The 12,924-nt window shown below is 42.0% G+C and overlaps 1 protein-coding gene across 1 annotated transcript; it reads left to right on the forward strand.

Moving 5' to 3' along the window:
• Positions 1–4,609: 4,609 nt before the first annotated feature.
• LOC124229072 (olfactory receptor 1052-like) lies at positions 4,610–5,719 on the forward strand. Its single transcript, XM_046644187.1, has one exon. The coding sequence runs from the start codon at positions 4,760–4,762 to the stop codon at positions 5,717–5,719; it is 960 nt and encodes a 319-aa protein (XP_046500143.1). The 5' UTR covers positions 4,610–4,759.
• The last annotated feature ends 7,205 nt before the right edge of the window (positions 5,720–12,924 follow it).

The raw sequence follows: 12,924 nt of genomic DNA on the forward strand, positions 1-12,924 counted from the left end.
GATGGACCCTTGGGTCATTCAGTCAGAATAGCTGGGCAAACTGTCCCCCAGGTTCCTGCAAACTCCGGAGGGGCAAGATGGCTTTTCTTCATCCAGACTTCAGAATCCAGGGAGGAGACAGGAATTCTGCTGGCAAGAATGGAACCATAAGTGCCAATTCCTCAAGGAGACCCTCACCTCCCTCTGCCTCAAGACCAAAGCAAGTGACTATAATCTACAGGGGATAATTTCTTCTTCCCTGAGGCCTGAACAGGACCGCAGGAGAGGACACAGGGGTAGGTGTGTTTCTAGGACCTCCCCAGAGCTCTGAGCCTCCAAAGCCACCTGCAATCAAGAGGAGATGGAGCTAGCTTTATAAACTCTGATGGGACTGGGATGTACCCACAGCTTCAGTCCCGAGCACCACATTCTGTTTGCTTGAGCTGTGTGCCTTATCACCAGGTCTGGATGTGTGGCCACCCCAGAAACAGATATAAGGAGGAGAACCTGAAAGACACAGACTGGAGTGCAAATGAGTCCCAGAATCATCCCAAGTGGCTGGGCTAAGAGGATCTTGCATCCCCACTGGAGGTGTGCGAGGCCAGAGAGCACCATCTGCTAAGGTTGGTATTTGTCTATTGGAAATTCTACTGAGTTCTACCAGAGCTGATTCACAAATCTGAATTTACCTGTTCTCTTCTCCTTCTTTTCCCCTCAAATCCGCACTCACTCCATCCCCTAGTCTGTCAGCCTTTAAGCATTTCCTGAGATCCCACTGCATTCAGGGGTCCCAAGCAATCTCTTCCTATCCATTATGTGTACATAATCTCACTTGTGGTGGGATGGAAGCTAGTGTATATCAAGTGCCTACCCTGTTTCCAGAAGTGTGCAAAGGACATTGACACATATTGTTTTTCAGTCCCCACAGAGGACTCAAAGAGGCTCAAAGAGATTGAGTAACTCTACCAGGTTTCCTGACTCTTTTCAATGCACCTTTTGCCTAGTAAATATTTACTAAGGAGATTAATTTCCACATCCAGGCTGTTGCACTTCCCCATCTCCTCTACCTAGCCCCACCTTCCTCGTTCTTCATGGCCCAGCCTGTGCCTCCTCTTGCTGAAGCCTTCCCAGATGACTCCAGTGCGTTCCTACTGCCGAGCAGGTACCACTCAACTTCACTCTTGTTTCATGGGGGTAAGTTTGTCTCTGAACAAAATTTCAGACCCTAAATGGCCAAAGACATGTCTCACGATATTTTGAACAGTAGTTGTTTAAACACTTTAAACAACTGTAATTGTTTAAGTACTTTGAATAACCTCAATTGTTCAAATACTTTTGGATAACAGTAGCTGTTCAAGTATTTGCTGTTCACTTGATACAAAACAAGGCTCTGCTTTCAGAAGTTAAAATGTGATAAGGAAGCAAAACAATCCAATGGAGGGAAAGAAAGACTGGAAACAATGACAAAGCCCTGTTAAACAATTCTAAATACATCTGTGTGAGTAAAATTCAACTGCCAGATTACAACAGCATACAAAATGAGAATTCAGTTGGGTAAGGAAGGCTGACTAGGAGGGCTGAGGGATGGCTTTGCGGGATTTAAGGAGGAAATCTGGAGGTCCTTTGCAAACTGAGAGGCTCAGAGTACATCTGTAAGTCTGTAAGTCAATGTCACCACAATCAAGAATTATTGAATGTCGTGCCTCTGAAGGAACTGACTGGCCATTCGGGAGTTGGGATGGAAGTAGTAGAGGATTAGGACGGAATGCAGTCTGGACAATGGGAAGCTGGTGAGAGAGGGAGAGTTGGGAGGAGGACAAGAAACCTCATTTATTGGAGAGCAGGATCCAGGTGCTCAGGCTGAGTGGAGAAGCTGGAGTCAGGGCACAAAGTTGACTTTGCTAGTTAAACTTTACGACTGAATCATGTGATAGGATTCTGTCCTGACCACTAGGACCCTGACTTTTGGGGTTGCGTATTCTGACCTTTACTACAAACAGAAGGTCTGTGAAAGGCATGAGTGTTCCAGTGGATTCTCCTACAGTCCCATAATCTGAAGCCCAGCTCAGAGAAAAAGGAGAGGCAGCAGGACAGAAGGCAACATCCTGGAGCAGACTAGTTCTTCTAAGGCCATAGTCTTCAAACTAGGATTGTGTACTCCTGAGGGTGACGTGAAGAGTTTTCAAGGGATTTACAGGCAAAACTATTTTAAAGGGACCCAATTTCCAGTACCTCAATGTGTGTATCTACTCTTTCATAAAACCAACGGCCTTGAAAATGCTTCTGTGATGGAAGTACTGTACTCCTTTTTCATCTCCATCTTCACAATTGCCATTCTCCCATTTTTGAAAAGAAATACATGATTCTAACCCATTCTGAATCTTAGCATGAGGCATTTCACCAGCATACAAAACTTCCAGGATACCACACAAAGAGGTAATTTCATAAATAGGTAGGTGTTGAAAAAGTAAATGACTTTAATGACTGCCTATAAAATTCTTTTTAAGTCAGATGGAAATGTTTCAACAAAATGGAGGGAGGATCTTTTCAAATTGACAAATGATGGAGCATTAAACATAATTTTTGATGAAACATCACCATGTGATTCTTGGGATTAACTAAGAAGGAGGTCAATGAATAGAACGGCTTTACTAAAACAAAACTGCTTGTATTCCCATCCATTCATCTGTGTTAACAAGGTTGCTCAGAACTTCCTACTTCATGTACAAAATATCTGCCAGGGATCACTGCTATGAGTGGCCAAAGTACTTAAATAGATTCTTGTGAGCTGGGTTGACCCTCCTAAAACTGTCTGTTACCATCAGGTATAGAACGTCGTTTTTCTGGACAAATTCACATGGATTCTTTTTGTGTTGCCCAGGACTACGCTGGCACAAAGATCCATACCCAGACAGGAAGTGTGGGGAAGATGCATTCACTCACTGTCAGATTGTCAGGACCAGGCAAGACCTCAGAGATCTTACAAAGCAGATCTTGACTTTGTCATTGAGGAGTCAGAGGCCTGGAGAGAGGAGAACTGCCCAAAGTAACAGAGCTAATAGGCAACAGAGTCAGAACTAGAAAGCAGGTCTCCATTCGGTCAGTCTAGTGCTCTTTCTGCCATACCTTGTGTCTGGTGCAATGGGTGTGCACGAAAGTGAGGCTGTTCTATGTTCTTCTGCAATGTGGCACCACATTTCCTCTTTGTCCTCTACATAAACTGTTTGGATGAAGAGGTTGGTGAGGTTGTCCTACAACTGATTTTCAAGATGTAGCCCAGATGCTCAAAGAGGAGGGAGATAAGGGGCAGAAGAAAGAGGGAAGTGTGGACAGAAAGGAAAGGACTCTGGGCATTTCCAGTCCTCCTATGGATAAACATCTTGGAGGACAGTCAAGCAAGCACTCGAACACCATTTCCAAGCTGATGGTCTCTTAGTGACATTCAATTCAATTGATTCTCAGAGGACAATACGGTTACGATACAGAGGAGAGGATGCCCTGAAGGATACTTAAATACAAGACAGAATAAATACTGATATATGCTACAACATGGATGAGGCTGAAAGCATTAAGTGAAAGAAGCCAGACACAAAAGGCCATATATTATATGAATCCATTTATATGAAATGTCCAGAACAGGGAAATCCATAGAGACGGAAAGTAGATTAATGGTTGCCAGGGGCTGGGGGAAGGGGAGAATGGGGAGTGACTACTAATGGGTATGGGGTTTTCTTTTTTGGGTGATGAAACTGTTCTGCAATTGAATAGTGGGAATGGTTGCACAACCTTGTGAGCATACTAATAACCACTGAATTGTACACTTTAAAATGGTGAATTTTATGGTATGTAAATTCAATCTTGATTTTTAAAAAGACGCAATGAAATAGTTGTCAAATAGAGTCATGAGCATATTTATAGATACAGGTGCAAGAGATTGGGGAAGAGGTTTCACATTGATCACCTACAGTGTCGCAGACATGCAGATATTTTACATTCATTTTTTTTATTTAAGCCACTGAGCAACCTTGAGAAGTAGGCGTATTTTCTTCATTTCACAGATGAGAAAACTAAGGCTCATAGATATAGCTTACCAAGGATACATAACTTGTTGTACCATAGTCAGAATTAAGACTCGGATCTGGGGCTGACCCCGGGGCCAAGTGGTTAAGTCCACACGCTGCGCTTTGGTGGTCCAGGGTTTCGCCGGTTCGGATCCTGGGCAGGGACATGGACTGCTCATCAGGCCATGCTGAGGCAGCGTCCTACATAGCACAACCAGAAGGACCTACAACTAGAATATACAACTATGTACTGGGGGGTTTTGGGGAGAAGAAGAAGAAGAAAAAAAAGATTGGCACCTGAGCTAACATCTGCCACCAATCCTCCTCTTTTTGCTGAGGAAGACTGGCCCTGAGCTAACATCCATGCCCATCTTTCTCTATTTTATGTGGGATGCCTGCCACAGCATGGCTTGCTCAGCAGTGCCATGTCCGCACCTGGGATCCAAACCAGCAAACCCCAGGCTGCGGAAGGGAAACGTGCAAATTTAACCACTGCACCACCGGGCTGGCCCCTCATGTGCCAATCTTTAAAAAAAAAAGAGACTAGGATCTGCCTGGCTTCACAGCCCATGTCCTACCACTATGGCACGATACTTCCCATTAGCTTCTTCTAGAAGAAGCCTTATACTTGTTTGGTGTTCTCCCTCACCACACCTCGCACGGTGGTGGGCATGCTCAAGTAATACTGTTTGAGTGATTTTCAACTGTCTCCTCTGCAGATGACACCTGGAGAACTAGCCCTTGCTAGTAGCAACCACACCCCAGTTACCCAGTTCATCTTGTTGGGATTCTCCAATTATGCAGACCTCCAGGAGCTTCTTTTTGGAGTCTTCCTGCTCATCTATACCGTGACAGTGGTGGACAATCTGGGAATGATGGTACTCATCTTCACAGACTCCCGTCTCCATAGCCCCATGTATTTCTTCCTCAGTGTCCTCTCTTTTCTTGATATCTGTTACTCTCCTGTGGTTACACCCAAGCTGTTAATCAACTTTCTGGCATCTGACAAGTCCATCTCTTTTGAGGGCTGTGTGGTCCAGCTGACTTTCTTTGTGGTTCATGTGACAGCTGAGAGCTTCCTGCTGGCCTCCATGGCCTATGATCGCTTCATGGCCATCTGCCGAACCCTCCATTACGGTTCTGTCATGACCAAAGGGATGTGTCTCCAGCTTGTGGCTGCTTCCTATGCATTTGGTGGCATTAACTCCTCTATCCAGACTGGGAATGTCTTCGCCTTGCCTTTCTGTGGGCCCAACCAGGTAACACACTACTTCTGTGACATCCCACCCCTTCTCCACCTGGTTTGTGGCAACAAAGCCGCAGCAGGAGTGGTCCTCTATCTCTTCTCTGCTCTGGTTACCCTTCTGCCTGCTGCAGTCATCCTCACCTCCTACAGCTTGGTCTTGGTGGCCATTGGGAGGATGCGCTCAGCAGCTGGGAGGGAGAAGGCCCTCTCCACATGTGCCTCCCACTTCCTCGCCATTACCATTTTCTATGGTACCGTGGTTTTCACCTATGTCCAGCCTCATGGACCCACTGATGATACCAGTGGCCAAGTAGTGTCTGTCTTCTACACCGTCATAATTCCCATGCTCAACCCCTTCATCTATAGCCTCCGCAACAAGGAGGTGAAGGGCGCCCTGCAGAGGAAGCTCCAGGTCAACATCTTTCCCTGCTGAGCCCTGCAAGCTTGTTTGTTGGAATGAGAAAGGCATAGCATCTCCCAAACCACATTATGAATTGACCTGACTAAGAACAGCCCTGGTTTCAGAGGAAGTGGTAGATATAGGGAATAAACAGCAAATATCATCCTTTGTACAGAGCACTGCAGTTTTTAAAGCATCTTCTTATCCACTATCACATTGAATTCTTGTCACTATATTCTATGGCAGCCATTCTTATGATGATCTGATTTTACAAATGAAGGGTACCTGACTCAGCAAAAATTAGTTAATTATCTAAAGTCATACAGTTAGTGAGAGAGTGAGCATTCAACATCAGGACTTCCACACCAAACCCAGGGATCTTTCAATTACACCACAGCCACAAGTTATTGGCAGCTCATCATAACTTCCAAAAATATCAGACCAGGGGCAGTACAATCATTCCTGTTTTGCCACTGATTTAGTGAAGTGGGGGTGGGCTACAAGTGGCTCAGTTCTTTCTTCCCGTTCCAAAAAGAAAGATGACCAGGTGAAAGTGTCTTTACTTTTTATTGCTACTGCATTTTGCTGAGCTGTCCCGTCAAATAAAACCTCAGATTCAAGAGAGACTTTTCCTCATACATCTGTTTTCTTCTAGCCAGATGTTTGTACACGTCTCATAATTCTCAAGAGGGTGTGTGTGCGTGTGATTTGGGCAGTTATAGCACTATATAAGATACTGTGCTTAATGAGATTGATTCAAAAAGAATTTATATTTGGCCTGAGCATCTTTAAAAATTCATGTAATACAGTGAGTATATATGTTTTAGAGAATCACACAAATGAAGAAGCTGAACTTGACCTCATTCAGGGTTGCACACTGGAGAGGAAGACATGCTGTTAAACTAATGCAAAGTCCTAACCTGGACTCAGTCAGCGTCACTCTGAGATTTTGGATCACTAAAAAGGGTTTTTTCAGATCTATCTTAAGGAAACAAGTCTAAATATAGAAAACCTTACTATACAAACAGGTTTATCACAGCATCATTTTTGAAAACAAAAAATTGGAAACAACCTAAATGTTCAAAGGAGGAATAGGATTAAATGGTTTATTCCCTAGAAGGGTTATGATGTAACCAATAAAACCTATATTTCTGTGATTGCAACAATGTAACAAAAATGATGGCAAAAATACTGGGAAGAACATAAAAATGTGACCATCGTATTAGAGTGATAGCACAATGGGAAAAATGTTTTTCTATTTTTCTCAAAAATTTTCCAAAACTTTTTTAATGATCATGTTTAGTTTTGATACTTTATTCTAAAAATCAGTAATTGAATGAGGTCCCCCATGTGGCCATGGGACTAGGTCTAGCCAAAGGAAGGTGATCAGAGGAAGATTTCATGTCTTTTTTTTTTTTAAAAGATTTTATTTTTCCTTTTTCTCCCAAAGCCCTCCAGTACATAGTTGTGTATTTTTAGTTGTAGGTCCCTCTAGTTGTGGCATGTGGGATGCTGCCTCAGCATGGCTTGATGAGCGGTGCCATGTCTGCACCCAGGATCCGAACTGGCGAAACTCTGGGCCCCTGAAGCAGAGCGCATGAACTTAACCTCTCACCATGGGGCCGGCCCAGGGAGATTTCATTTCAAGGCATAGACTTTAAGAAGTGGGTGGGTGTTAGGCTCTCTTGACTCTCTATTTCCTCTGCTGATACGTGGAAGCAGGGGACTCCATGGTCCTAGGGCACAGTAGAGCCATGAGGAAGGAGCCCGGTTTCCTAAAAAGACGGAGAAAAGCCGCCTCCTAACTGGGAAGACAAGACTAAGAAATAAACGCTATTTTGTTAAGCCCCTGAAATTTGGGATTTGTTTATTGAAGCTGTTAGAGTTACCTTAACTAGAACAATGAACTTTCTTTAGGGTTTTGGTTTGGGGTTTTTTGGTATTTTTTACCAGCTGATACAGCCCTCTGCTTTCTCCCAGGCTGCCTGTCTGAATGCTCCCATCATCTCTCCATCGATCACTGCATCATTTGGAGATGCAGCCCCCAGTGGCCTGTCCCCAACAGCAATACTGGTCCACGCGATATCTAAAAGTAAGCAAAGTCAATGTCATTTTGACAGTGGCAAGTCTTTCCCTCTAAAGGTCAATATCTTGTGAGGTGTATGCTGTAGTCCTCCTTTTACGGATGAAGAAAATAATATCCAAGTTAAGCAACTCATCCAAGTTCTCAGAGCTAAAAAGAAGACATGCAGGACTTGGTTTTCCAATAAACATTTGAAAACCTCATTGGCAATTAGAGAAATGAAAACTAAAATCCCAAGAGGCACTTTACACCCTCCAAAATAGCAAAAATTAAAAATCAGACAATCTAAATGCTAGTGATGGCTGTGTGTAAAATTGGACTAACCATTTTTGACAACAATTTGGCATCAAATTAAAAAGTTGAACATGCATATACACTCTGATCTAGCAGTTCTATGAGTAGGCATATAATCTAGAGAAATTCTTGCACATTTGCTTTATGAAACATATACCGGAAATACTTACAGCAGCATTGTCATCGCAAAAAAAGTGGAAGCAACACAAATGTTTGTCAACAGTAGGAATGGATCGATAAAATTGAGCACATTCATACTATAGAAACTAAACAGCAGCAAAAATAAATGAACTACACATCTGCTCATCAGCACGAATGTGTCTCTAAAACATAAGGTTAAGTAAGTAAGGAAGTAACAGAAGAATGCACACAATATTATTCCACTCTTATAAAGTTTACAAACAGGCAAAACCAAACAATTTTAATATTTAGAAAAGCATTCACAGATGGTAAAGCTATTTAAAATAAGGCAAGGAGTGATTGATGCAAAATTTGGGATAATGCTTACCTCTTGTGGGGGAGAAAGAGATGAAATTAGGGAGAGGCATGCAGGAGCCTTCTTAGAGCATGCTACTCAATGCGTGATCTCCGGATCACCAACCTCTGTGTCACCTGGGAGCTGGTAAGAAATCCAGAATCTCAGACTCTTCCCGAAACCTACTGAATCACAATCTGCATTTTAACATGATCCCCAGTTGGGTTATAAGCACATTAAAGATACTTGGAAAGTTCTATTTGTAAGGTAAATGGTGCAGACATAGGTGTTTATTTTAGCAATATTCTTTAAATAATATAGGTTTTATTCACTTTTGCATGTATATTTTGCAATTTAATAACATTTTCAAATACATGGTTTTAATAAAGTTTTTAAATGTTTTCAAATATATCTAGAGACACAGATGAAGACCACAGAGATGACAAAGAACCAAAACCAAACCTAGATATTTCCACTCACAATCCAGTGCGATTTCCACAATACCATGCCTTTGCCCCAAGGCAGTAGATGAACTGACTCCAAGAAATTTATCCCTTTCTAATTCGTGCTCCAGCTGGGTAGGCCAAAGGCCACCATAAAAATAGATAAACTATTGGAAGCTCCAGTGGCTTGATCATTTTTATTTAGATATTCTAGCATCGGGAGTGGGTAGGAAAGTTATTTTCCTGTCCAGAAAATCCCTTCCTCTCCTGGAAACGCTTTCCTGGAAAATGTTTTGGAAAGTAGAATGCCTAAAATTTGAACTTTATAGTTACATGTTTTATTTATTTGGAAATAAAAGAGGAAGGGATGGGATAAAATTCGGAGACATAGAAAGAATTATAAAGTCTCAAATATGATATAAATGCTTAATTTGGTTTTATATCTGAATGTTATATACTGTATACATGAATATTTATACAAATACTGACAATCAGATTTAAGTTTCTGGTGTAACTTGGCAACTCAAAAATCTTTGTTCATTCAATTTATTTAAAATGATATTTTGAAAAGAGAAAATTAATTTCAGTGTTGGATATAAAGATCTGCTATTGGTAATTATGTAAATAATAGAGGAGATTGTGTAAGTGTGAAACTCTTTTCAACGCTCTTTAAAAATTTGTAAAGAGAAAATTTAAACAGTGATCATCTTTCTCCCTTGATAAAGGAGCCTGCAACAAGCTATATCACTGTCAACAGCTTGGTGGACTGTGAACTTCCCTCTGTGAAGTGTTAGCTGATGCTGATTCACAACCTATTTAGAACAAGTGCTTATCTGAGGCCCCAAACTCGCCTGTACAAGAAGTGTGACTTTTTTTTTCTCAGTAAGTTCTCTTTTGAACTCCTCATCTGCCAGATGGCAAAAACATTCCCTCTGGGGCCAGCCCCGTGGCCAAGTGGTTAAGTTCGCCACTCTGCTCCAGCAGCCCAGGACTTCGCCAGTTTGGATCCTGGGCGCTGACATGGCACCACTCGTTAGGCCATGTTGAGGCAGTGTCCCACATACCAAAACTAGAAGGACCTACAACTAAAATATACAACTATATACTGGGGGGATTTGGGGAGAAAAAGCAGGAAAAAAAAGTCTATCAATTCAAGACAATCTCAGTGAATTTAACAGTCACTCCCAACACCCACACACACAAACCTGCTCCTTCCCTTTCTAAGGGCTTAGAGAGTACCCAGGAATAAGGATGGGAAGATAGAGATACTGCCTGACCCTTTGTCATGCTCTGTCCATGCTGGCATTTACTGCAACATCCTATTCCCATCTGGTCTCCAATTGCCAGACCATGAAATCATCGCCATGATTCCATGTCCCAAAAGGAAAGCCTCTCAGCTACTCCTAGAGTGTTGGACACATGCACCCACTCTTCCATGCCCTCTGGGTCCGCGGGAAGGTTGCCTCAGGCTCTCTCTGCCTGGGCCTGCCACACAGCCATTTCTTCTCGATTGCTCCTACACCTCAAGAGGTGTGGAAGCTCTAGAGATCGGGCCACAGAATTCCTTCCTAGGGATTCACCAGCCTCTAAACTCACTTCTGCTCTGACTTTCTCCACCTTGCAAGCCTAGGGAATTTTTACCTAGTCTTTGAAAGAAAAGCATTGGAAAAACTGGCTTTGACTGATCACATATTTATACGTTTGTGGTTAAGGCATGAGTTTATGCCCTGGGTTGTTGATGGTTCCAGCTTTTGAAGTTCAAAAGCTTTTTATCACAGAAGTTTTATCTCTGCCTTGAGTTTCCAAAACATATTTCAAACCTCAAAGGCCAGGGATTGACTTTTTTTTGGTATTTGCATTATGTTGCAACAACCCTTCCCCAAGGCATGGCTGCCAAGAACTCTAGTTTGAAGGGGGAAGGATCACTGGGTAAAAAAAATTATCAGGAAGAAAAAATCAGTGTATCAAAATAAGATGCTGTTACACCTAATTATAAAGATCCATACATTTGCTCCACCACTCCAGTTTACCTTTTAGCCACAAACTTTGGCAACATGGTTACAGCATTTTGCACATGTGTTTTAAATTTTGTTGTTTTCCATTATAATTGAACACAGTTGTCAGACTCACTTCAATTCAATAAGCATCAAATTTACTGGTTTTGGCATACCAAATGATACCTTCCTTTGTCTCAGTTATAAAATCATTAACATCAGCACTTTATTTTTTCATTTTTCTCTAAACTTTTATAAATAAGGGCAAATATGCAATAAAATGTTCAAGTAATTACACACACATTGCCATATTTAGATGGCAACAGGGCCAAAATGAAACTATTCGCTGGCAGACAGCAGTACTATGAGGTAGCTTAAAATAGTTATTTGTCTACTGGAATAGAAAAGTCAAATTTGGTATATGAAGGAAGTTTAGAGGTGTGGAGTTATAATATGAAAGGACCAGTTATGCAAAAGTTTACAATTACCTGAATTTTGATTAATTTTTTGTTCACCCTCACCTGTCTTCACACCTCCTAGTATAAAAAATTATAACAATTTTATTTGTGACAGGTTTATTGAGATTTATAATTCACATACCCTACAATTCATCTAAGTATGGGAAAAAAACACACCTCTCCTGTTCTTGTGTCTTTCTCCTTTACTCTCACACTACTACCACACTCACAAAACTTTCAACACCAGATGTGGGAGAGTGTTTTCCCACACCAAGCAATTCTCGACAATACCAGCTGGGTGTCCTACAATTCAATTCAATTCTGATACCAACCAAGTTAGCACAGACCCCACAGGTAAGGGCTCAGTCCCACGAGACTGCCTCCCACTTCAGATGCCAATTACAAGTAGTAATTCCACTGGTCATCCACAACCTCTGCCCAACTTGGCTACAAATCAGAGGTTCCCATGACCCCACTCCTACCCTTGGATTTGATTATTTGCTGGAACAGCTCACAGAACTGGGGAAAACACGTACTTACATTGACTAGTTTATTACAAAATAAAGGATGTGATGTGACAAAGGATACAAATGAACAGCCAGATGAAGAGATGCACAGGGCAAGGTCTGGCAGGGTCCCAACTGCAGGAGCTTCTGTCCCCGTCAAGCTGGGGTGCACACCCTTCCAGCATGTAGATGTGTTCACCAACGCAGAAGCTCTCCAAACTCCACACTATTGAGACTTTTGTGGAGGCTTTCTCACGTGGGCAAAATAGGTTATTAATTGCATTTCCAGCTCCTCTTCCCTCTCTGGAGAATGGGCAATGAGGCTGAAAACTCCAAGCTTCTGAGTACGGCTTGGTCTTTCTGATGAACATCCCCCATCCAGTAGCCCACCAAGAGTAACCTCATTAGAACAAAAGACAGTCCTATAACCCAGGAAATTCCAAGAGATTTAGCAGCTCTGTGTGATGAACAAGGGTCAAAGGTCAAATATCAGAACAAAAGATGCTCCTAGCATTCTCATCACTTGGGAAATTATAAGGGTCTCAAGTTCCTGTTCCAGGAACCAGAGGAAGTGACCAATATATATTTTCTATTATTTCACATCACACATTTAAAGTATCCAATTCAGTCATTTTTAGTATATTCAGAGTTGTGCAACCATCACCACAATTAATTTTAGAACATTTTCATCACCCCCAAAAGAAATGCTGTGCCATTTAGCCATCATCCTCCAATCCCTCTACACTCTTCAGCCCTTGGCAATCACGAGTCTTTCTGTCTCAATAGATTTGCCTGGACATTTCATGTAAATGGAATCACAAGATACATGGTCTTTTATGACTGGCTTCTTTCACTTAGCATAATGTTTTCAAGGTTCATCAGTACTTCATCCCTTTTTATGGCTGAATAATGTTCCATTGTATGGATTCCACTGTATCGTAATGGCTATTTACTTATCCATTCATCAGCTGATAGATATTTGGAT

The sequence above is a fragment of the Equus quagga genome, chromosome 17, assembly GCF_021613505.1.
Source record: "Equus quagga isolate Etosha38 chromosome 17, UCLA_HA_Equagga_1.0, whole genome shotgun sequence".
Taxonomy (NCBI): domain Eukaryota; kingdom Metazoa; phylum Chordata; class Mammalia; order Perissodactyla; family Equidae; genus Equus; species Equus quagga.

Coding starts and splice junctions, on each gene's coding strand:
- LOC124229072 (XM_046644187.1), top strand. CDS start 4,760: ATGACACCTGGAGAACTAGCCCTTGCTAGTAGCAACCACACCCCAGTT.